Source organism: Zootoca vivipara, chromosome 5 (genome assembly GCF_963506605.1).
Source record: "Zootoca vivipara chromosome 5, rZooViv1.1, whole genome shotgun sequence".
In the NCBI taxonomy this organism is placed as follows: domain Eukaryota; kingdom Metazoa; phylum Chordata; class Lepidosauria; order Squamata; family Lacertidae; genus Zootoca; species Zootoca vivipara.
In genome coordinates, this window is record NC_083280.1 from 51,313,440 (window position 1) to 51,338,289 (window position 24,850).

General features: G+C 39.9%; 1 protein-coding gene across 2 annotated transcripts in view; it reads left to right on the plus strand.

Annotated features, from left to right (window-relative positions):
- The window catches only part of ATRNL1 (attractin like 1), a 516,702-nt gene that overhangs the window by 165,107 nt on the left and 326,745 nt on the right, over window positions 1-24,850 (plus strand). For both annotated transcript variants that reach the window (XM_060274774.1, XM_060274775.1), the window contains exon 21: window positions 21,535-21,587. In XM_060274774.1, the coding sequence (XP_060130757.1) occupies window positions 21,535-21,587 (53 nt within the window). The remainder of the gene's footprint in view (window positions 1-21,534; window positions 21,588-24,850) is intronic.

The window sequence follows — 24,850 nt, forward strand, 5'->3', positions numbered from 1 at the left end:
CTAGGGCAGCATGGTGTTTGTATCTTTCCACAAGAGAGTTGTCAGATTATTATTTAGGTCAGTCACTAAGAGATGATTCGATGATTCATATGTCCATGTACGTCACTTGACTCTCAGCTCTTGTTCATTCTGAATGTATTAACAGTTTCCATTACAATGTTTTCAGTTAGTGTAGTGCTATGGCTTGTAAGCTCATACTGGGGGCCATTGCTGGGGAAGATCCACAGTATTTTCCTGCTCCAGCTTTCAATAAGCTTTGAATAAGAACATAAGATTAGCAACGTTTCATCAAAATCACAACCAGAAATATTAGGAAACAGTTAAACACTTAATTGAATATGCTTCAGTGTGAACAATGTAGATCTTAACTTTGGCATTCTTCTCCCCACCGCCTCCCTCCCCCATTTTCAGAGAACATCAGTTGAGGGTTTATGTTTTGTTTCAAAGCTTAGTTTACTGGTCTATGCATCAAATACATTGTAGGATGCTCAATATAACTACAGCAAAAAAGAAGAAAACAATATGCACTTTATTTATTTCAGAATTTATAAACTGTTCTACATTGTGGTGTGCAAAAATAGAACATAAAAATGCAATACAAATAAGAAAACAATGCTAAAAACATGAAACCAACAAGAATTAAAAACTGCAAAAATAAAATGAACTAATTCATGAATTAGAAAAAAGGAAAAGTTTCAACTATTGTCAAAAACAACAGTATTGGGACTTCCATGCAAATGGTATTATAAAATCCACAAACAATCAGAAATAGTTTAAAACACAGACTATTTTGTATAAGTGCAGGCATGGCTTAGCCATGGAAAACTGTAGGTTTCTTTTTCTATGGGCATTTATGCTGAATGTGGATGATGTAGATCAATGGGATCAGAGGTAAATGAAGCCTGTTATAAAGATTTCACTGCTTGTGTGCCCCAGTGCATAGTGGTATGTCATTTATTTATTATTATTTTGGTTCCCAATGAAATACTGGATAAATAACAAATTTCCTAATAGCTGTTTCTCTTTAAATAAGGACAGAAAACATACTCTCTTATTTTTTAAAAAGAGTTTGCCATTTGGCTTGGTTTTGTTGTTTTTATCTGTCCCTGTGTAAAAATGTGATTTAGTGAACTGTGGACTGTATTTAAAATTTTTCTGACATTATAGTTACTCTGTTATTTCATAGTTAATCAATATGTTGTATAAATTGGTTTTCAGTAAAGCCATTTGTTGAGCTGGCAGATTGTTCTAAATTAAGGGGGGGAGTCGTCTTAGAAAACTATTTTCCTAACAATTGGAAGTAGTTAGAAAAAATGAAATATTACTGAAAACATAATTCGATTGAAGTAATCTATAGTGGTGATTTGAAAAGTTAGACCTCTGCCAAGGGCTTATATAAACTGCAAATATACCTCCTGGGTTAGTAGTCCTAGAAGGAAATTATAAAATTCTAGAGCAAAGCTTCCACTTGTTTGGGTATGAGTAGGCAATGTAAAGGGTCTGATGTAAATCTGTACCTGAAACTGTGGAGAGACAGTATTAGGCAAGATGGACCCAGTGGTCTAACTTAGTATAAGGCAAGAATAGCAGGTCAAGAGTACAGGGCCTTGAACAAGGAAGTCTGGAGTGGTGCCGCGGGCAGATGCCCTAGACTCCTTCCTTCCTTCCTTCCTTCCTTCCTTCCTTCCTTCCTTCCTTCCTTCCTTCCTTCCTTCCTTCCTTCCTTTCTTTGGAACATAACTAAGTTTGGTCCATTAATTTATGTGGGTTTACTCTGAGTAATGTTTAGTTGAATACCATCCTTTTTATTTTAAAAGGCAGCTATATTAAGCCAGATATTTAAAAAAATACAAAACTAGAGGAATTTCTTTTGTCTTGCTCTCTAATTATTGGAAGCAGGTAAATTGTCCTGCTTGTGACTTTAAAATTGCTTGGAAAACTGTGATTTTATTAATTGCTTGTATGTTCTGGCACATGCACACAAACAAACAAACAAACAGAAGGACAGCTGGGAAGGAGTGAGGAAACATTCCTTCTCTCAAGTCTCTTCCATCATTTTTCCTAGGCACCCCCAGCCAAGGGGTTAATTCTGTACTGACAAACACACAAACACATAAACTCCCATGGTGCCCCACTTCTAGCATCTAGGCAGCTGTCCTCAGGTCTGTGCCCTGAGGAGCAGTTGCCTCCTAACCAGCTTATGTACCGTCATTTGACAGGGTGCATGTGTGCAACCTGAGGAACCTTCCAACATGGAAGCCATCACCCCTCCTGGTTCTAGGATTCAGTGGGGTAGGGGAGGGAATTGATTCAACTGGTGTGTCCCTCACCTATACAGCCTTTTCCTCTTGACATGTCCTGCGCACTCATTTCTTACTCAGATGGCTCTAACCATTTTACACACACACACACACACACACTCTTCTGCCTTACGGGTGGCACCAAACTATATAAATCACTGGCCTTCTCTCCTAGGTCAATCCCCTGGCCTCTTGCCTCTGTTAGACACAGGTCAGAGTCCTTCCAGTCCCTGACATTTGTATTCGGAAAGTGGAACAAAAGGAACAAAGAAAGAAACACTAAGTTGGATTGGTATTGGTGAAAGGATGTGTGTATTAGCAAGCTCCTGGAGTAGCAAAAAATGTTTTCTTTTTATGGTCTCTAATGGATGCAGTGTGCATCAACCTTCTGCTATTTTCATTACCCATTTTTTCTCTCTTTTAGGCAGTAGTGTGAAGTGTGAATAAAGAATGTTTTAGCTATAGTGTTCATCTTTTTGCTTGAAGACAGAGAGTAGCCTTTCATGTTACATTTCCATCTTGTTGCCAGCTATCATTAATGCCACTTGCTCTGGTGCTCTTCAAATGTATAAAAAAGCCATTACATAACGGGCCTGTAGTAATTAGGCAGTGATAAGGAAAGGGTTTCACTTTTTGACAAATACAAAATGGGCAAAAGCAAACCTTTCTTTGTTATGTTTTTCTGATTTCCTTTAGTTTTGCACTTGTGTGCTGATATTTATTTGATAAATCTTAATTGGTACTAAAATCCATTCATTCTGGCATAGATACTATTTATTTTGACCTTACTGCCTTTTTTAATTGCATACAAAGATGCCAGTTGCAGCCTACTCCTTCCATATATCTCAAAATGATTAGGCTGACATTAATAAACTTAGCATAGTGTAAATTGGACTTCCACTATTCAGATGAGAGAAAAAGAAAAGACAGAACTTTAACCCCAGGATCATTAAGCAAGGTTATAGAGATATGAGAATAGAATTCAACTCTACACAATAAAAAATAATGGTATAAAATGACTTCATTTTAAGTACTATGCTCTGATGGTTGTTATTCTCAAGGTTTGATATAAAAATGTTTAAAATACCATTGGAATGAAACTCTTCTCAGTTACAAGCCTTGATGTTCAGGCATTGTCCCAGACACCATTTCCTTTGCATATAGGCAGGAGGAGGAACTGTCACTTGCAAGCATAAAAGCTTGGATTTCCACTGGGTTTTCTCACTGAAAAGAAAAAATATATCCTACAACTGAGAGGCACAAGAACTCTAGGTGCATGAATCTGATTGATTTTCTTTTTTGTCAACACAAGCATCTAACCACAATCAGTAAGCCCAATGAGACAAAAACTTTCTTCTGTCTGGCATTGTCCTACCTGTAACCTTATCAACATTCATATGCATCTTTTAAGATTAAGTTGTTCCACTTCTATACTGCATGTGGGATACTCAGGTGTGGAATGAACTCCAGACACGTTGCCCTGATTGGCAATTCTTGTGGGAAATATTTACTGTATTGTCCTATCACCAGTTGCTTAGCATTCAAATTTTTGTACTGCAGTAGCCTCTTAGCCTGAAACGAATTACCTTGGAGGGTGGGTGTTCAACCCCTGCAAACCTCAGAGCTACCCCAAGTGTGCCGATAACTCCCTTATGTGTAAGGGTTGTGTGGTTTTGGCTACATGTTTAAGAGCAAGCAAAGACTTGAATCAGAAAGAGAGGGAATTTCATTGGGAACATTCTGTGACTGGTCTACTTGTGTGAACAGCATAGCATCAGTGCTGCCATCTCAGACAAGATCATGACCACATTTACATGTAGGGAAAACAGCTACAAATGCTTGTAGCCGTTCATTGAGAGGGTGGACTCAGGCAATGATAGAGCATATGCTATTTCTGCATGCTGTTCTATGTCCAATCCTTGTTATGTCTAGATGTGGCAGGGAAAGATTGCTGTATAAAATTATGGATACCCACTTCCAGTTAGTGAAGACAATACTGAGCTAACTAGAGTTGGTAGTATGACTCAAGTATAAGGTAAGGTAAAGCGACCCCTGACCGTTAGGTCCAGTCGCGAATGACTCTGGGGTTGCGGCGCTCATCTCATTTTATTGGGCGAGGGAGCCGGCGTACAGCTTCCAGGTCATGTGGCCAGCATGACAAAGCCACTTCTGGCGAACCAGAGCAGTGCATGGAAACACCGTTTACCTTCCCGCTGTAGCGGTACCTATTTATCTACTTGCACTTTGACATGCTTTCGAACTGCTAGGTTGGCAGGAACAGGGACCGAGCAATGGGAGCTCACCCCGTCGCGGGGATTTGAACTGCTGACCTTCTGATCGACAAGCCCTAGGCTCTGTGGTTTAGACCACAGCGCCACTCGTGTCCCTAAGTATAAGGTAGCTTCCTATTAATACCATGCAAGTAGGATGTTTTCCACAAGTTAAATGTCAGTGTGTTGTCTAAAGCAATTCTATAGTAATAAACAGATTAATTGGTGTCTGAGACTTCATTTAATAAAGTATACAATATAAAGTATGATGTATTTGTCCGTCCCATCCCCCGTCCCCCCGAGAACTCAGGGAATGTGATAGAAACTCAAGCTCTTCAGCTCTCAGAATGGGAAAACATAAACAGCGGTATCCTATTTGGTGTGGGTGTGCAGGAGATGAGGTTAGTTGTACTGCTGCCAGTATGTTTTGTTTTAGTTTTTATTGATGAAATGGTGTTCTTGGCTACACTCATTGCCCACATTATCTGGTGTTAGCTATTTGTTTTTATGCAGAGGTAGATTTTGTGGTGATTGTATCTTCCTTATTGAAAGTTGAATGATTTATGTGAGTGTCTGAAAAAGGAAAGGTTGTCAGGTGTGTGTGTGTGTGTGTGTGTGTGTGTAATCTGTATATGTCTAAAATGTCTAACTATAACTTTATTTAACTAGATAACCTAGAAAATACCCGGAAACTGAAAGTTTGGATAATACATACTGTAAATAGGGATATGTGCTCCAATGTGACTATGAGAGGGAGAGAGAGAGAGAGAGAGAGAGAGAGAGAGAGAGAGAGAGAGAGAGATGTGCAGTCTAGATTATCAGGACACTTTAATGGTCAGGTTCCGGTTTTATTTATATTTCCATGTTTTGTAGTTTGAAAATCGATCCATAAGGCAACCTGAATGCTTAATAAAACTAATTTTCTTGTCAGAATTATGTAGATGGTACCCTAGGGGACCTAATGACCTTGTTGATATAGCCCATGACTAATGCTTCTCCAAGACTTAAGTCTAATCACAATCATAACAGTCTGAGTGAAATCTTTATCCACAGGGATGCAATCATTTGAACTTCACCATTGCCCTCCTATAGAACATGGTAATTAGTCCTTCATTTTAGAAATTGGTTTAATCACAGTAGAACTTTCCTCTTTAATATATATTATTTCATATGTTTAAAAGGGGGAAATAGCTAATAGCGCTATTATGGCTAGGAGATTTACTTTTCCCCTCCAAGGTAAAAGCAGCTGCCCAGCACTGCAAGTCAGACTGGGGTTGGAATGTTCAGAAATGAGTAGTTAGCCCTTTCCCCAGCTTCATGATCTGGATTGCCTGCCCTCATAGCTATTTGTTCTGCTTTGTACCTGCATGTTCTCCTTGGGGAAAATGACAGATTGGGCAGTGATTAAGGAATCGGGGAAACAATTTAAGCAGCTTGTGGTTACTCTGACCTTTGTGGGAAGGGAAACACAGGAAATCTTACCACAAGTCTCCTGATGTCACATCTAGCTTGGCCCTTAGATTTGCATTTTTAGAGAAAGTAGGACTAAATATTGGAACAAATTTTGACTTTTCTTGGCCAAGATTTCCCCCAGTACATATGTTGAAAGTATTTCCATGCATGCAATGGGGAATATTTTCTTGGAAACCACAATGTCTTCAAGGAGACACTTTGGAAAGATCTCAGGGATATGTGAACCTATTGCTGAAAGACCTTATTAACAGAATGCTGACTTCAGAGCTTTAGCTCTTACACCTGTGTCATACAACAATGAAGGGACTATTTTCTGTAGCCCCCTGTGTAGGTATAATAATAAGATCCCTTCAACCTTTCCAATGTGTGTTCAGTGAAACTAATTGATTACCAGTATTTATACCGTAGAAGGGAAATAGGTGTTAAAGCTTTTACACAAATCAGATTAAGTTCATTTTATATATGCATGGTGTGTGCGCCTCTTATGTAAATGAACATAACCCAGCCCCCAAAGTTTCTAATTACAAGTTAGCCGTCTTGTAATACTCAGAAGCATCCCATTTGTGCATTGTTATCCTCATAAATACTTCAATGGGTTGGGAAGTAGAATGAGCTTTCGCACATGCTCAGAACATGATTTTAATTTAATTATTGTTCAAGTCAAGGACACTAATCATTGCTAGTACAGAGCTGATTATACATGCCTCTAAACATTTATTTTTAAGATTCCAGGAATCTATAGGCAAGCATAAGAAAGCTTCTAACCCTTGCAACATTAGAGTTCTGCAATCCCTGGAGCTTATCTGGAACCAACCACAGGGAAGACTCTTGATTCATCTTAGTTAAATAAGTTAATTTACACAGGCTTTGTGGAATAACGTGTTTGGCCTCACCACCATAATCTTAAAAAGTTAAGGAATTAGGGATTTGGGATGGGCAAGAAAAGAGAGCAGGAAAATATGTTCTGCCTAAGATTCAGCACAGTCAAATGGCTAAGCTGCATCTTGCTTGGCCAGCCAACATGAGATAATGCACATTTCCAGGGGCCCAGCAATTTCACTGGCTTTGCTCACTAGAGATTTTAAAGCCCATCCTATGATGGCTATCAAATCTGTGATAATTATGCAGGGATTTCGGCAAAAGCACATGGAATTTTGAGAGATAATTGAAACCAGTAAGGCAATATTATAAGATATAGCAGCTAGGATTTCATAAAAGTTCAGGTAGGGGACCTGACAGCCTATTCAAATTCTTAGGAATTGCAGGGAAAGAATTAGAGCCAAAGGGCCACCACTTGCAGTTCGAGGACCCGCTGCCGTGAGGATTAAAAAGAAACAGTGACACATGAATTTAGGTTAATGGGCAAAATAAGGCCACAACTTTATTGGTTAGAGCAAGTGAGACGTATTGGCTTAGGCATTGGACACACGAGCAAGCATGACTCCACCCCGCTCAGCGGGGAGTCATATAAGGTTAACAGCCAGTGGGAGGAGCCTGTTGATGCAAATACAACTGGAAGCTTCCCCTGATGTCACCGGGGATCGTGCCATGGCCCTAGCCACCAGCAGGACATCAGACAAGATCCGCGACCACCGGATCCCTTTAACGGGGTACCCCTAAAAGCAGGAAAAGATGTTCTGCCTAAGATTCAGCACAGTCAAATGGCTAAGCTTTGTCTTGCTTGGTCAGCCAACATGAGATAATGCACATTTCCAGGGCCTAGCAATTTCACTGGCTTTGCTCACTAGAGATTTTAAAGCCCATCCTGTGATGGCTACCAAATCTGTGATAATTATGCAGGGATTTCGGCAAAAGCAGATGGAATTTTGAAAGATTTGAGTAAGGCAATATTATAAGATGTAGCAGCTAGGATTTCATAAAAGTTCAGGCAGGGCAGCCTATTGAAATTCTTAAGAATTGCAGGGAAAGAATTAGAGCTCCAAAGGGCCACCACTTCCTACATTGTACTGAACAGGAAGGTCAACTTCCCACTACCTGGGATGGGATGCAATAGCAGACAGTCATGGGAACTGAGATCTTAGAGCATTCAAGTGGCGCTCTTAAAGGGCTTAATTCCCTTTATTTGGGTGATCAGTAATATCTAATGACAACCATTCGAGCCTGGAGAGAACTCTTGGGGAGAAATATGCGTACCACCCACGCTGAGGTCTCTGAATAACACTGTAATTTAAAGAACCAGTTTCAAGCTGACCAGAGGAAAGTTTTCCCATCACCAATTTTGATGCATTTTAAAATACCTTTTTCAAAGAGTCTCTGCAGTACAAATGTTAAAAATGGATGATGTGTAGATCAAACACAAAATATTCCATTATGCCTTCAGTTTATGATTTTGTCTGTTCTGTCACTTCAAGCAGGGGTTGGCCTTACTGTGAGAATGCAAATTAGAGTAAAATTCAACCAAGGACTCTGTTTTCATCCTCTGTTCTCATCCTGGCATCTTCAGGTAGAACTGAGAGGGACCCTCACTTGAAACTATCAGTCACTATCAGTCAGTGTAGACAATACTGAAGTAGATGGACTAATGGTTCCTAGGTTCCTATGTACAGTACATTCTTTGGTGTAGCTATTATATTAGTCCCCGTCCCCCCAACTCACGTTGTCTTCCCCTGTTGTCTTTTCTGTTTGGTTTTTTGGGGAGTGAGGAAAAAAGTTGGAGAAGGGAAATGTGCACAAACCTTTTTTTTTGTAGCATAGTTTTGTATTTATATTCTTCTTTAAACTGTTTGTATTTATATTCTTTAAACTGTTTAACATGGGGAACTGTGCATATTCTGGCACGCTAACTAGCAGAGCCTGTCAGCCCATGAGGCAGGCTGAGGCAACCACCTCAAGTGTGGCAGAAGCCTACAAGTTAGTGCCGCTTGTAGGTGCTCCACCCAACCCGCTGCCTCTGCAGTGGTGGTGAAGTGGCATCAGCAGTCGTGGCAGTTTCCTGTGAGATTTCTGGTTTCTGCTGCTTAACCTAGATAAAGGAGGCTTCGGTGGGGATGGCAGAATTGTGACACCTTCCCATTTTGCCTCAGGCAGTGAAATGGAACATACTGCCCCTGGAAACAAGTAATATTAAATTGTAAGCATGAAGAACATGTTCTTACATTAAAAATTAACTTGTGTTCAAAGTTGCTACATCCTTTAGCAGGATGAAAGAAAATGATTTTTGCTCCTGAATGTTTCACACGCACACACACACACACACACACACACACACACAAACAAACAAACACATTAATCTGACAACTCTTAAAACAAAAGCTCAAACACTTGCTATGTAAACCAGAATAAGACGAGTTTGTTGTATGGTTGTAGAATATTCTGCAAACATTAAATAATGATAGAGTGGATTCTCTGGAATGTTTTCATGCAGAACTTGCCAAGAGAGCTTTTCCTTTCCCAGAAGCAATTTCCCCTTCAGCTATTTCACTACTGATTTTATACAAAATATTTGTTTTCCTATATAGTAGTCCTCATCCATCACTGGAGACTGTGTTTGAGGTGGCATTAACTCAGAGTGCACTTTGTTACATTCCAAATATTACTATTATTATTATTGCATATCTTTGTTTTGAAGGTGGTTTTTGAAGCTAAAATCCTGGACCGGGAAGCTTTTAGATGCAAGGAGGCTTTTATGGGGGTGAAGTGGGGGTAGGGGGTTCCACTACAGTTCTTTTCACTGCCCATTTATTTATCTGCTCCTGAAAGTTTGCTGGGGGGGGGGGAAGCTTCCACAGCAGGATTGAGTGGAACATGAAGGGCTGCATTTGCAAAGAAAAGTGCTTGTGAATAAAGCAAGTCCTTCTTAAAAGGCCAGTGCAATGCAACTGAGCTGGAAACAAGTAAAGCTGTTTTACAGCATTGCTGTCCTTGTGTAACTTCAGAGCTAACAGTTTTATACTTTTCTTATAATTAAAAAGGGGGGGGGAAGAAAAAGGAAATTGTCTAAATACAACTACTAAAAATAGATGTTAATATGTTTGGCTTAGGAAGAGCTTGTATTATTATGACATGCGACTGGTTTTGATTTTGGCATGCAGAACTAATTTAATTCAAATAAAGATAAAAGTCTTTAAGTGTCCTTTGGAGCCTATTATTTATGATGTGTTTAGAAGTTTCAGGTGCATAGCTCCCAAGTTCTCCCTTTTTTAAAGGGAAATTCCCTTATGCTGAATAGGCTTCCTCGCAAGAAAAGGGAAAACTTGGCAGCTATGTTCAGGTGTTTCAACTATCATACAGTGAAGGCAAAAAGAAAGGGGCTAGGTAGACTGATTGAGGCAGACACAAGCTCAGTTCAGAGTTGTGTGTAGATGCTCAAGATGTTAACTGGACTGGAGGTGGTTGAGTGGGAGAGGAAAAACAAATGTTTTGAGCCCTCAGTTGGTTCTATTGCAGACAGAACAGAGTTCTTCACTGTGAAATCTACTCCATGGATACATGGTTCATCTGGATTTCCTCCGTGCCAGAACAAGGTGTAGTTCTTCTCTCAGAGGCTTCCAGTCAAAGTGAGTCTGGTCCTCTGTACAGTGGCAGTGTCAATGTTAAGCGTTTTCAGCTCATGGCCAATGATGGCCATCTTCTACACATTTAATGCCTAGGAGACCTGGCAGGCTGTAAGTCTATACCCTTCTTTAATAAAGCACTAGAACTGATCACTAGGGTGTTTCAGGCATCCTTCTTTGATATACCTGCACCCAACCACTCCCACAAGCTCTCTGTTGGACCTGCGGTTCAGAAAGGTTATTGACCTGCCACAGGTTAGTGGACAAGCCAGGACACATGGTCCTGACATTCCAGCCTGCTAGGTGGAAGAGGATTCGTTTCTTTTCTGTTTTGCTGGTGCAGTAGTTTGGTCCTCTTGTCAAGTGATACTCTGAGCTCCAAGCACCCACTGAAGCAGGTGGACAGTGGTGGGTCAACACTTTATTGATGGGCAGCTGCCAGGCTTAAGGCAGATTGTGCCCAGTACATATTGTGCCCAGTACGTTTCCGGGCACAATTCAAAGTGTTGGTGCTGACCTTTAAAGCCCTAAATAGCCTTGGCCCAGTATACCTGAGGGAGCATCTCCACCCACATCGTTCTGCCCGGACACTGAGATCCAGCGCCGAGGGCCTTCTGGTGGTTCCCTCTCTGCAAGAAGCGAAGTTACAGGGAACAAGGCAGAGGGCTTTCTCAGTAGTCGCGCCCGCCCTGTGGAATGCCCTCCCATCAGATATCACAGAAATGAACAACTATCAGACTTTTTAGAAGACATCTGAAAGCAGACCTGTTTAAGGAAGCTTTTAATACTGGATGAATCATTGTATTTTAATATTCTGTTGGAAGCCGCCCAGAGTGGCTGGGGAAACCCAGCCAGATGGGTGGGGTATAAATGAATGAATGAATGAATATTGCTATTGTTATTAACCTGACACAATGTTTTTTCCCACCAACAAAGGCAACCCATAGCATTTGTACCGTATGCCATTCAAGTTGAGCTTATAACTCACAACTGCTGCCTCCTGCATTGATTTTGCTATGTTTGCAGCACTAAAGTGACCTCACCAGCGCAGTGTGTATGGAGGTCCTGGGCTACCCAGATGACATACCCCCCCCCCCCGCTTGACCTTATTGATGTGGTCAAAGGAAAGGAAAGAAATACATTTGGCACCAGCTTGACTGCAGGAGTTGCCAGAAGGAGGCAATACAAGACACTATCCACCTGCCTTACGGACTCCACTCTGGATTTGTGTGCTATTTACTGCACAATGCAACAAAGTCTGCAAAATGTTTCTGTATTACCAGGGCCTTTTCCTTAGACAAGCTTTGCCCAGAATGACAAGCCTATGAGTAAGTTGCCCCATACCAGATGCTTGCAGCTACCTGCATATGATCCATTGGAAATATTGTCTTTGTTGGTGGATAAGATTTAGCTCGGTGTTGCCATTGATTGTCTGGGATCAAACACTTGTGATGCTGTAGAACCACAATTGCCTTATTGGCCTTTGATAGGGTCTCGTGGCCTTTTATGTTAAAAATAATAGAAAATTTAAAATTAGGGGGGGAAATGGAAAAAGCAATTTAAGCAATTTATAAAGTCCAAAAAGCTAGCATATTAATAAATTGGAGATTAACAAATAAAATAAACATCATGAGAGGCACCAGACAAGGCTGCCGCCTATCCCCAATTCTCTTTATAATTACTTTAGAAATATTGTTAAAAAACATCAGAGAAGAAGAAAATATTAAAGGAATTATAATTGGCAGGAAAAAATTTAAAGTTAAAGCTTTTGCGGACGATATAATTATAACGATGGAAGACCCTATCAAAGGCATTCCCAGCGCTATTGAAAAAATAAAAGAATACAGGAAATTAGCGGGCCTGAAAATAAATTACGAAAAAACTAAAATGTTAGTAAATTTTTTGAAAATAAATGAAAAAACAGAGCTTCAAGAAAAAACTAGATTGAAAATAGTGAAGAAAATAAAATATTTAGGTACTCAAACAACAGTAAAGGGGATTGATCTAATACAAGAGAATTATAAGGAAATTTGGAAAAAATAAAGAAAAATTTAGAAGTGTGGGATAAATTGAAATTGTCATTATTGGGAAGAATATCATTAATAAAAATGTGTGTAGTCTCAAGGATGAACTACCTGTTCCAAAACCTACCAATATAGGGAAATGAAATGATCTTTGGCCTGTATTGAAATGCCATTAAGGTAGGCACCAAGGGGAGTCTTCCTAGCCACTCCACAAATGAGGTTCTACTCATGGACACCAATGCTGAGAAGGACCTCTCCCCACAATATTAACTGCAACTTGTGCATCTTCTAGGACTACTGTATACTGTATCAGTGAAAATGGGAACTATCAAAACTGAGCTTAGAGGAATTCTGGGGAATCCTTGTTAAATATAAGCCATGTTCATATTTCTTGCTAATGTAAGTGGTGAGACAACACAAAATGGAGCCTACTGTTTTCTGTAGGCTACTGCTTACTTTATGTATCAATATCTGAAAGATTGATTTTTAGCACTTGCAAATTAGCTTCCCCAGCAGCCAGTTTAGGAATCTTTATATTGCAGCACTTAGATACTCTAATTTTCATTTGCTGTGAAGAGGAAATTTCAACATCAAGGAGAAACATTATATAATAGTGATGCCAAAGTGCCTCATCATGAGCCATAGCTATTACGAAGTAGGCAGAGAGGAAGATGCACAGAATCAAATGAAAGAACATCTTGAACAATAATATGCTAAAAGATACTAGCTCTAGAGCAATCCTTGAAAGTTTCCTGGTGATTTGTTTTTGAAATGCTTATTTAAAATGCATTGTCAGAATTTACATAAATTGGGATAATAGTTGGATGTCATTTTAAACGTATTTATTATGTTTACTTCTTTGAAACCTCTTATAAATATTTCATTTCAAATCTGTGTTTTGTGTCTTGCTTGCTGTGTGGTTTAGTGTGTCTGGAAAAAGATACTCTGACTCATTTTGTGTTACATTTTTAATCATATCATTTAGAAACTTGGTTGAAAACATTTTCTTCATACCATATATTCATACGTAATGATTTGTCCAATGATTGATCTTTTGTCCTATAGAAATTTTTAAAAAAGGTAAAGGTAAAGGGACCCTTGACCATTAGGTCCAGTCGTGACCGACTCTGGGGTTGCGCACTCATCTCGCATTATTGGCCGAGGGAGCCAGCTTATAGCTTCCAGGTCATGTGGCCAGCATGACAAAGCCGCTTCTGGCAAACCAGAGCAGCACATGGAAACGCCGTTTACCTTCCCGCTGTAGCGGTTCCTATTTATCTACTTGCATTTTGACGTGCTTTCAAACTGCTAGGTTGGCAGGAGCTGGGACCAAGCAACGGGAGCTCACCCCGTCACAGGGATTCGAACCGCCGACCTTCTGATCAGCAAGCCCTACGCTCAGTGGTTTAACCACAGCGGCACCTGGGTCCCTAGAAATACATTAACATACAATAATTCTTATTTTAACAACCTCTGTGTGTATCTGTGGGGCAAAATTAGCAAATATTTGTTGGACTTGTGGTATCTTGAATGAACTACACCAACAGAGGGATGTGAAAATCCAGGACTTTTGTAATACTGAATTATTTACTAGAGAACATGGATTGTTCAGCCAGAAATACAGATTTTGCTACTGGACAGCTGTATACTTCAACATAATGGTTGGATTTGATTTTTGACATTGATTCGTATCTTTTATTCACTTCCTTGGGGTAAGAAACAGAAGGGAAAGGTAAAGGAAGGAAGGAAGGAAGGAAGGAAGGAAGGAAGGAAGGAAGGAAGGAAGATAGATATAGACTTGGGGAAAAGCTCATGATTGTGCTAAGTGGTGAATTCTATACTCTCTTATCTAGATATCACCTTTTCTTACATGTCTACATGTGTGGAAAACCAAGGAAAGTTTTGCTGTTGGTTTATGCAAGGGAGGGGAAACCTGTGGTCCTCCGTATGATCTCTATTTCCTGTCAGCCCTAACCAGCTTGGCCAGTGATCATGCATGATGAGAGTTGTGGTCCAGTAACATCTGTAGGGGGATGTTTTACCTTTTACCTAACATCTGTAGGACAGCATGTTCCTCACCTCTGATGCATTCATTCATAGAATCAAAGAATTGTAGAGTTGGAAGGGACCCTCTGCAATGCAGAAATCTCAGCTAAAACAGCCATGACAGATGGCCATCCAACCTCTGGTTAAAAACCTCCAATGAAGGAGAGTCCACAACCTCCCGAGGGAAACATTCCACTGTTGAACAGCTCTTGCTGTCAGAAAGTTCTTCTTGATGTTTAATCGGAATCTGCTTTCTTGTAACTTGAAGCCATTGGTTCAGGTCCTACCCTCCAGAGCATGAGAAAACAAGTTTGTCCCCTCTTCCATGTGACAGCCCTTCAGATATTTGAAGAGGATTATCATATCACCTCTCAGTCTCCTCTTTTCCTGGCTAAACATACTCAGCCCCTTCAACCGTTTCTCATAAGGCTTGTTCATCTTGGTTGCCCTCCTCTGCACATGTTCCAGCTTGTCAACATCTTTCTTAAATTGTGGTGCCCAGAATTGGACACAGGATTCTAGGTCTGACCAAGGCAGAATAGAATGGTACTATTACTTACCTTGTTCAGGAGACTGTACTTCTGTTGATGCAGCCTATAATAGCATTAGCTTCTTCTTTTTTGCTGCGTGCGTCACACTGTTGACTCACATTAAGCTTGTGGTCTACCAAGACCCCTAGATTCTTTTCACATGTACTGCTAGTAAGCCAGGTGTCCCCCATCTTATACTGGTGCAGCTGCTTCTTCCTGTTTAAGTGCAGAACCTTACTGTTCCCCCTATTGAAATTTATTTTGTTAGTTTGGGTTCAGCTTTCCAATCTGTTACGGTCATTTTGAATCCCGATTCTGTCTTCTGCAGCATTAGCTACCAGTTTGTTAGTTTGGGTTCAGCATTAGCTACCAGTTTGGTGTCTTCTACAAATTTAATGAACATCCCCTCAATTCCTTCATCCAAATAATTTGTAAAGATGTTGAACAACAATGGGTCCAGAACAGAACCCTGTGCCACCCCACTTGTCCCATTTTTTCCAGGATGACAAGGAACCATTAATGAGTACTCTTTGCGTTTGGTCAGTCAATCAGCTACAAAGCCATGTAACAGTTACCTCGTTCAGCCCACATTTTACCAGTGGTAAATTCCTCACAAGATATTCCTTGCAAGAATAGTATGGGGGACTTTTGTCAAAAGCCTTACTGAAATCAAGAGACACCATGTCCACAGCATTCCCCCGATCCTCCAAGCTTGTAACTCCATCAAAAAGAAAAAAGAAATGAGAATCGCATAACTTATTATTGAGAAACCCATAGTATGTCTTAGTAATCACAGAATCCTTTTCTAAGTGCCCAGAGACCGACTGCTGAATTATCTGTTTAAGGATCTTTCCTAGTATCAATATCTAGCTCACTGTTTAGTAGTTACCTGGATCTTCTTTTTTCCCCTTTTGGAAGATGGGGACAACCTTTGCCCACCTCCAGTCTGCAGGGACCTCACCTGTTCTCCAATAATTCTCAAAGATTATAGACAAAGGCTCTGAGATTACACCTGCATACTGTTGATTAAAATGATGTGTGATGCTGTTGTCTGCTGTATATATCATATGAAAAGAATTCATAGCCCTTCCTTTATTAGAAATTCCCAGCTAAAACCGTTAAACTTTATACCTTACACTTTTAAAGTACTGTATGCTTAAGGGAATTGAAAGGCCAAGGGGCACCTTGATTATTTAGAGCAGATGACATTAGTGTGACAAAGAGCTTGGAATCTATCCAGGTTTCACATTAGGGCACATTTCTTTTTATATAGATCTATGAACTATTTTAGATAAGAGAATAGATACTGCAGGATCACAAATAAGTGAGCATAATATTAAAATTCCTGCAACTTGTGCCTGAGAAATACAGGTGCTGTTGTTGATTCTTTGGCTGTTTCATTCAGCTGGAGTTTATGGCAGTTGGTTTGAATAACCCCTGAACTGATCATATACCGCTCAACCGCCCAATTTAAGCAGGACATCCCAGAATTACAAAAGCCATTCTTGGCTTATGATTGGTCCCAGGAATCTCCTGGTTTTGGTCCTATGCTCTGGCATGAGTCACCTGGCTGTTATGAGAGCTCAGGACCAAAAAAACCAAGTGTCCTGATTTGGATCCCCTGTATGTTGGGAGCATATGGAATCATGGGGTTTTCAATAATTGCTTGAGGGACAAAGCAATACCTTTTTCCAAGGAACTCATAAAATATTCAATACTATATATATGCTGGTTGTTTAGAGAAGACTTTCAAGCATAACATATTTAAACTGACATTGTCCCTCTGAAAGCCAGGTTATTTTCATGGTTACATGTGACATTTCTGGAGACTGTTATCAAAATGTTTTAAAAATTGGTGTTAACCTTTTTGTATTCATTGGTGTGAATGTTTAAAATAATAAAAATAATCTCTGCAACATAGATACCAATATATTCATTCTTAATTTTTTTGATCACCCATCAACAGAAGACATATATTCTGCCTATTTGTCAAATAACAACAATCCCATGATTTTACGCTGTTTAAATTCACAGTATCTTACTACTTGTTTTACCTTAGTTACTACAAGTAAATACTGTTCCAATGCTAAATGCAAGTGAGTAGTTAAAAGCCTCAGTCCTTTAACCAATCAAATGGAAAATATGTTGAAAATAAAACAGGGTGTTGGTATAGTGACCACCTTGTATGCATGAAACATGGATAAATTTGTTTTCTTCGGCCTATATATTGACGTCCCAAGAAGGACTCAGAGAGATATTAAGGAATAACCATTAATAGCCAGTCGACAAAAGGGTAATGAGTTTGACAGATTGGGTATTATTGGAACAAACTAGAGATTTTGTTAATGTTTTTAAAATGCTGTTGCATTTGTCCTTGGAAATGTACTTTTTGGTATCGTGCCAAAGCAGTAGTAGTATTTCATTAGTGCCATTTAGGACAAATGATCACTGATCTATAGGTTTAATTTTCTACCTATTACTTGTCACATACAAGTTGTGAGCTCAAGGAAACTGGCAGCCCCCATAATGCCTTAAAGTGCTAACTGGACAGGGAAGTGGTGATGGAGAGGAAGTGCTGCAGGTCAACAGCATAGTGTGGGGAAACTGTCTTTAAATTTTCTATCCACATGCTTATCCGCAGCCCTGAATCTGTGCACTTTCACAGTTGGGATTTTTAGAGCTTTCCATCCAACTCTGTAACAGAGTGTCAGGGCTAGGTGCTCTGTGGTCTGGACAGTCAGATCAAAATCTGAGCACTGTAGCAATGTATGTTAGTGGCCAAGGTCTGGGAGGTGAGTAAAGCTGCATAGCCAGTCCCCAACCTCAACAATACAGCAAGTCTGGCAGAGTTTAATTATTTTGCTCTGGAGCCAATTTCCTACCCATTTGAACAGAAGGGGCCTTGCCTTTGTCAAGCACTCAAAATTCAGCAGAAAGGGGCCTTCCTATCTTTGGAAGTATTTGATTAGTTTTAATTCTGCTACTGCTACAATTTTATGTAGAATTGGATCCAGAAATGTGACTTCGGAAGAAATTCTGGCAGTGGTAGAGTTCCATGAAGTGTTGTTCAAGAGCTACCCCCCCCAACCTTTTTTCTGTCACCTGCACAACCTGAAAATCTGCTCTTGGAGGCTGGTGGACCCTCTAGAACAGCATAGCATGTGGCAAGAGCTTTGCAGCAGAAAGGGGGAATTGCTGAAAATTGGGAACCCTCTTTCCACAAATAGAAATGACTTCTGTTCATGCAACTACACCTTTAGATCCAAGGTTTTGTCTTGTGTTTGCAGCTTTATATTGATGGTATTTTGACAAGAGTATTTTACTGTATTTTATATGCATTTTGTTAGCCTCTTTGAGGACTTTTATAAATTTCCTAAATAAACAAGACAACATGTAAAAGAGCAGAAATAAACAAATAGATCAATTAATTGCTTTTGAAAACTCAGAAAACCAGGAACAACTTGACATTTAAAGGTTGATGATGATGATACCAGGTGAATATGCCTAGTGTATGTACACAATGAAAGAGTTGTATTCCTGCTCACTTGGGAATGAATAAATGAATGAATGTGATATTGAGAATATATTCTGTGCGCTATATTGTTGCTAGCTACAATTTTTCAAAACCAATTCTTCTCTGTCATGGAAGTTCCACAATATTAAGCAAGCAAGCAAAAGTAGAGAGACTACTAGTTTGTGCTTGTATTCATCTTTTAACAGAGATGAGGGAGGGTTATCTCTGCCAAAAGAAAAGGTTTGAAAGATGGTGGTAGATTCTACTATTAAAACATATATGAAAACAAATATCTGTCATTCATTTTTGCAAACAAAATGTAAGGAATACATCATGTATTATTTGCAATTGCTAAAGTATTGTAGCTGAAGATAACAAAATAAAAAATTGGTGCAACTGAAGTTTATTGTTGCAGTGAAAAGTGAGCTATTACCATCAAATTGATTTTGTCGTATAAAATATGTATACTCTAATCATAAGTGATGGCATTATGAAGTAAACATAAAGGAGGATGTTTAATGGCTGTAAAGTTCTTAGTCTAGTGTAGCCCCACTAATAGGCTCCTTTAGGGGTTCTTGATTCTACAGAAGTCTTCACTTACTATTATGCTGCCTTTTTAAACCTTGAAGATAAACAAAGGAGCTGTTTGAAACATAGAAGACAAAACAGTTAAACATATAACAAAAACCCTGAATACAGATTCAGGTTGTATTTCAAAAATGTCACTGATTATATATTTTGTGCTATGACGTAAAATCATTCTATGCTAATCTTTCACATAAAGTAAAGGTAAAGGGGCCCCTGACCATCAGGTCCAGTCGTGTCCGACTCTGGGGTTGCGGCACTCATCTCGCTCTATAGGCCGAGAGAGCCGGCGTTTGTCCGCAGACAGCTTCCGGGTCATGTGGCCAGCATGACAAAGCTGCTTCTGGCGAACCAGAGCAGCGCACAGAAACGCCGTTTACCTTCCCGCCGGAGCGGTCCCTATTTATCTACTTGCACTTTGATGTGCTTTCGAACTGCTAGGTGGGCAAGAGCTGGGAGCTCACCCTGTTGCAGGGATTCGAACCACCGACCTTCTTATCAGCAAGCCCTAGACTCTGTGGTTTAACCCACAGCGCCACCTGGGTCCCATAATCTTTCACATACTTTTAGAATAAAATGAATGTAATTGCTATGTATTTGATTGGGATGTACAGTATTAAGATGAATAACACAGAGGTACATAATGAAAATAGATATAAATTCACCTTCCCATCTCTATGCATTTCCATATTCTTGGAGACCTAAGTGTGGGATGCTTGTAAAGCTTTGGGATAAGCCAAGGCACCCATTCCTCCATCGGCCATGTGGCTGTGCATATGCAAGGGAAGCATGTTTTTGCTTATCTCTTTCCTGCCCAAAGACACAAACAGATGGGCTTCAGCTTCAGTGCTAGCTAAAGGCTCATCCACACTTGTTCAGCTGCTTTCCATATTCTTATTCTCTGTTTTGTGCTGTCAATTTCTCATCCACAAGAGGACCTGTCCTCTCATTCCATGCCAGCTAAGCTGACTCACGAGTCTTTAGTGAGGGGCCTTTTTGAAAGTCCAGGTATGCTATGTCATCTGGATCACCTGCATCTATATATGCTTCAAAGAACTCTAATAGGATAGTGAGACAGGACTGGCTCTTGCAAAATCTACGGTGGCTCTGCTTCAGCATGGCTTGTTCTTCTGTATGCTTGGTTATTTTATCTTTAACAATACTTTCCACCAGTTTTCCCAGGACAGATGCTAAGATGAAATGTTTTCTTCATTTTTACCTCCTCTTGTCAAAAGACAGTATTTGAGTACTGAAGGTGAATTAAACTGGAAAGTCAGCTTTGTATTAGGAAATACAAGAGATTAGATTATTTCTTACATGAGAGGGGTCTTTGTAGTTCTTTATTGTATTTGCGTATATAGCTTTTAAATCATCATTTTTAGATGAATGTTGCAAGAACCAGTGTGCTGCAATAGCTAGTGGCAGAAAAAACTAGGGAGTCCTCATGTTCACATCCTCATACAGTAATGGGGTGGGTAGTGGTTGCAGCTTGGCACAGGGAGCAACATCGGGCAGTTGGCTGACAATTGGGGGATTCCCCAGGCCAGCCACTTTGGTGGGCAGACTTTCCCACTAGCCAGTGTTTCAATTTGGGCCCTGTTCCCTGGGGAGGGGTTGATGTGAGTGGGTCCTCGGGGGGGGGGGTGAGAAGCAAGGATGTCGACTTGATCTCCATTCCTTGGAGGAAAGGAAGAATATAAATGGAATTGTTAACATCCATCTGTCTCGAGAGACAATGAAGTGCAACTCCAGGGGTGAAGTAAAACTACTGCATTAGCAGCACCAAAGTGACCTCCCCAGAGCGCAAGCCTGGGCAGTGTGTATGGAGGTCCTGGAGCTGCCCAGATGACAAAACAAGACCCCATATCATCCTTATTGATGTGGTTCAAAGGAAAGCAGAGCACTACTTTTGGCATCACCTTGTCTGCAGGAGTTGCTGGAAGGAGGCAGACAGGGTGCCATCCAACCATCTTAAGGATTCCACTCCAGATTTGTATAGGGTTTACTCTTTAGCCTTTTCTTCTTCGGAAGGTATCTCACAAGGCAGCAGAGGTTTAGGATCAGAGTTTTTCTTCTGCTAGATGGACTACCTTGCCAGGTTGATGAGCCCCATCTGCCGCTATAGATTGAATAAATAATAACAAAAAACACAGTTTATTTTCTGGGGGAAATTAAATAAATTCTTATGTAAGTTTAATTGCCAAAATATTGCATTCATACAAAAAAGTTTAGCTATATTATTTGATAACACTCAGATTATTTCTTTTCTCTTTTGCAGTTGTGACTCTGAAAACAGATACCTTGGTAATCCACTCAGGGGAACATGCTACTGTAAGTATCAGTAAGAATTGTAAGTAATTCATTGCCCTTTGATGTTGCACATTAAATAATATGCATGTTAAGTCCTGACTGAGGTCCATTAGTTATCATTTGTTATGTGTATTTCATCTAGTAATATATTAGTCAATGGCACTCTGGAGTAATGGATCTGTAAATTTAGTAGACCTGGGTTTAATTCTGTCTCGGGTATAGCTGAGCCTTGGACAAGTGAGTTTCCCTCAGCCTAATCATACTGCAAGATGATTCTGAGGGATAATCCCATGTACACTATTCTGAATTCCTAGGGAAGGACAAGAGACACTTGTGAAAAGCAGAATCTTTATCTTAGGGGTTTTCCATACTTACTCTTACTCCACTCTTTCCAGGCACTATCTGTGCTTTAAAGCTCCGTGTCTGGACACTTTTTTGGGGGGTGGGGTGGGGTGTCCTCTGGAGCTTTCCCCCATGAAAGCATACTCCTTTAAGCTCAGTTGGAGCAAATCCCAATCTGTAGATAACCCAAATTGATGATTGCTCTGATTGAGCACTAAAGAGTAGGTTTTCACAGGGAAAGCTCAGGGGCAAAAACAAAACAAAAAGCCACACACACTCAAATGTGAAGCTTTTAAGTGTGGACCTGTGCCTGGAAAGAGCAAGGCAAAAGGTAAGTATGGATAAGCCCTTATTTGTTATTGTGATTGCCCTATGTGTGAAATTAGTATAATTCTCATTGTAAATGGAATATAAGTGGGAAATAATAACTGGCTCACATCTACCAATGAACCAATGAGACTAATGCTGACCTGGAGTTTATAAAAGGTAGTGTCTTGCTATATTAAATGACAGTAGTGCCAGATGTATGTAGCTTGTGTTAATTTTATTTAAGCTTGTTAAATAAATTTCAAAACTTGGACAAAGGTTTAGAAAGAAAACTAAGGCATCAGCCAGATATTGTGTAAAGTATGCAAATTAAGCAGAGTTACAGTAAATAGTTTAGAGAATGTCAGTAAGGTCTAAACAGTGATAGCCACAGAATCTGTTTTCTTTCTGTGGATATTCTGGTTTTCTGCAGATTTATTTTTCCCTCTAAAAATAAATGTAGACAAATGTAAGTTATGAACAAGATGTGACACCAACAGAACTGTGGGTTCTGGACACCTACAAGGAAGGTCTTATTCATTATTGTTTTCTAGTAGCTCTGTTTCATAAATTTTCTTTGCCTGAGAAAAATTGTGCCATATCCAGATAGCCTTTCACCTCTGAATAACCAAAGCTATTTGTCTTCTATCAGGTTTTTAAATAATGTAATGATTTGGTAGTGTCGCACTCATACCAAATACCAGTTGTTAACCTTAACCCAATAGTGGGAATAAATTCCGAATTCTTGCATGAGTTTATATGCCCTCTTGATGCTTCATTAACCAGATCCTTTGTTCTCTTGGTGTTAGTACTCTGGCAGCAAGAAAAGTCATGTTGAGTTTCACTGGGGGCGGGGCGGGGGATACCCTAATGGTGGTACCCTTAGTATGGCTCTCATTGATTTAATGGGGGCTGTTCGCTCTGCTTTAATTTTTTTCAAATAATATTTATTAATTTTCAAACATTTTAACACAAAAACAAACAAAAAAGCAAAAAATAATAATAAAAAACAAAAAAAATCAATTCATTACATTAACTTGACATTGTGGACTTCCTCGATCCCCCCCCCCCGGGGTCCATTTATTAAATCTAAACTAAGCAATTTTCCTTTATCATCTTAAATCATTCTGATATAATTTACCCATTATTTCCCAACCAATTCTAATCTATTCAAAGAAAAAAGACATCGACTATCCTCAACCTATAATTCATTAATCCAAATCTAACTTTATTTTCCCATCCATCTCTAATTCTTCCTTTAGCCTCACAATTTATACCCCAAGAATTTCCCATACATTCAAATGTTATTTCTTCTATCATAATAACCTTTAACCACATTTATCTAATTATACCCCCCTTCCCCTGGAATCTGGATCGCCCAGATGTATCAACCAGCTCCATAAAACGTTCCAGTTTCGGACCATCTTAGTAAAAAAATAACCCATTGTTACTCTTCACCCTATTCCCACTCTTTTGCCACCTGTCCACCCTTCTTTGTCCCCTGCTGCCCCCCCTCCATTTTCTAACTGTAGCACATTACCATCCAGCTATGTTTCTACTTTTCAGCCCTATCTCAATTTCCCCCCCAATTAAGCTCAGGCCCCAGCATGGATCCTGCCCTCCCTCTCTCACTGGGAGTACATTATTCCATGCTGGTTCTTCTTTGAGGACTCCTTGAATCAAACATAAGCCTTGACCCCCCCCCCTCTCCCACAGTATTCCATACATCTTCCTCCTCTTTTTAAAGTTCAATTATATTGTCCAGGACTGATAGATCTTCCTCCTCTTCTGCAAAGTCATTTACAATGCCCCTGGATGATGCTTGTTCATCTTGCTTCAGTTCATTCTCTACTGAGACCAATCCACATTCACTTTCCACACAGTTCTGTCTTATTTTGCGAATCTCTACATTGTTCTGCCACAATTCATCTCTTGCATCCAAAATCAGCTCCAGGAGTTTTTGATAATCCAGAGTCTAAAGAGCCAGATGATGTTGTGTCTACTGACATCCTGTTTGTCTCAAATTCAATGGGAGCTGCAGAGATTACAACGCAGGAAGTGGTGTTGTTCGTATTTCCAAACCTCAAAAACAAAGTTTACGTCTGATCTGGTTCTCAACTCTCATTTTTAATTCTTGTTCATATTTTTATAATATTATGTCAATTTCGGAAAAGAGCATTATCAAACTTCTTGTACACAGCCTTATATTTGCTCTCTCTTCAAAGTTAACAGTTCTCAGCCTCAAAGAGGTAAACAAATTCCTTCCTATTGTGATGTCATAATGGCGACTGGCTGGTCCCTCCAGGGACCTGACTCCAGTTCCTGGGGGGCTTCCCCCAACCCAAATTAAAATTTTTTACAGGGATTTTAATGTTATCGATCCTTCTCCCCTTTACCCTGCCTCAGGGGGAAGGTTTTAAGACCAATCCTTGGAAATTATTGAAGTCCTGTCAAACTCTCCGGCTGCAGGCAAATTAACTGCGTCACCGTTCTCTCAATGGGGGAGACCGACTTCCTTCCATGACCAAATCTCCTCCCATGGCCAGGTTTTTTCAATTATTTTTTTCCATTGAAAAATCTTTCTATTACTCATGGTGTCCAGTGTCTTCCAAATCCCTTTTAAAAATATATAAAAA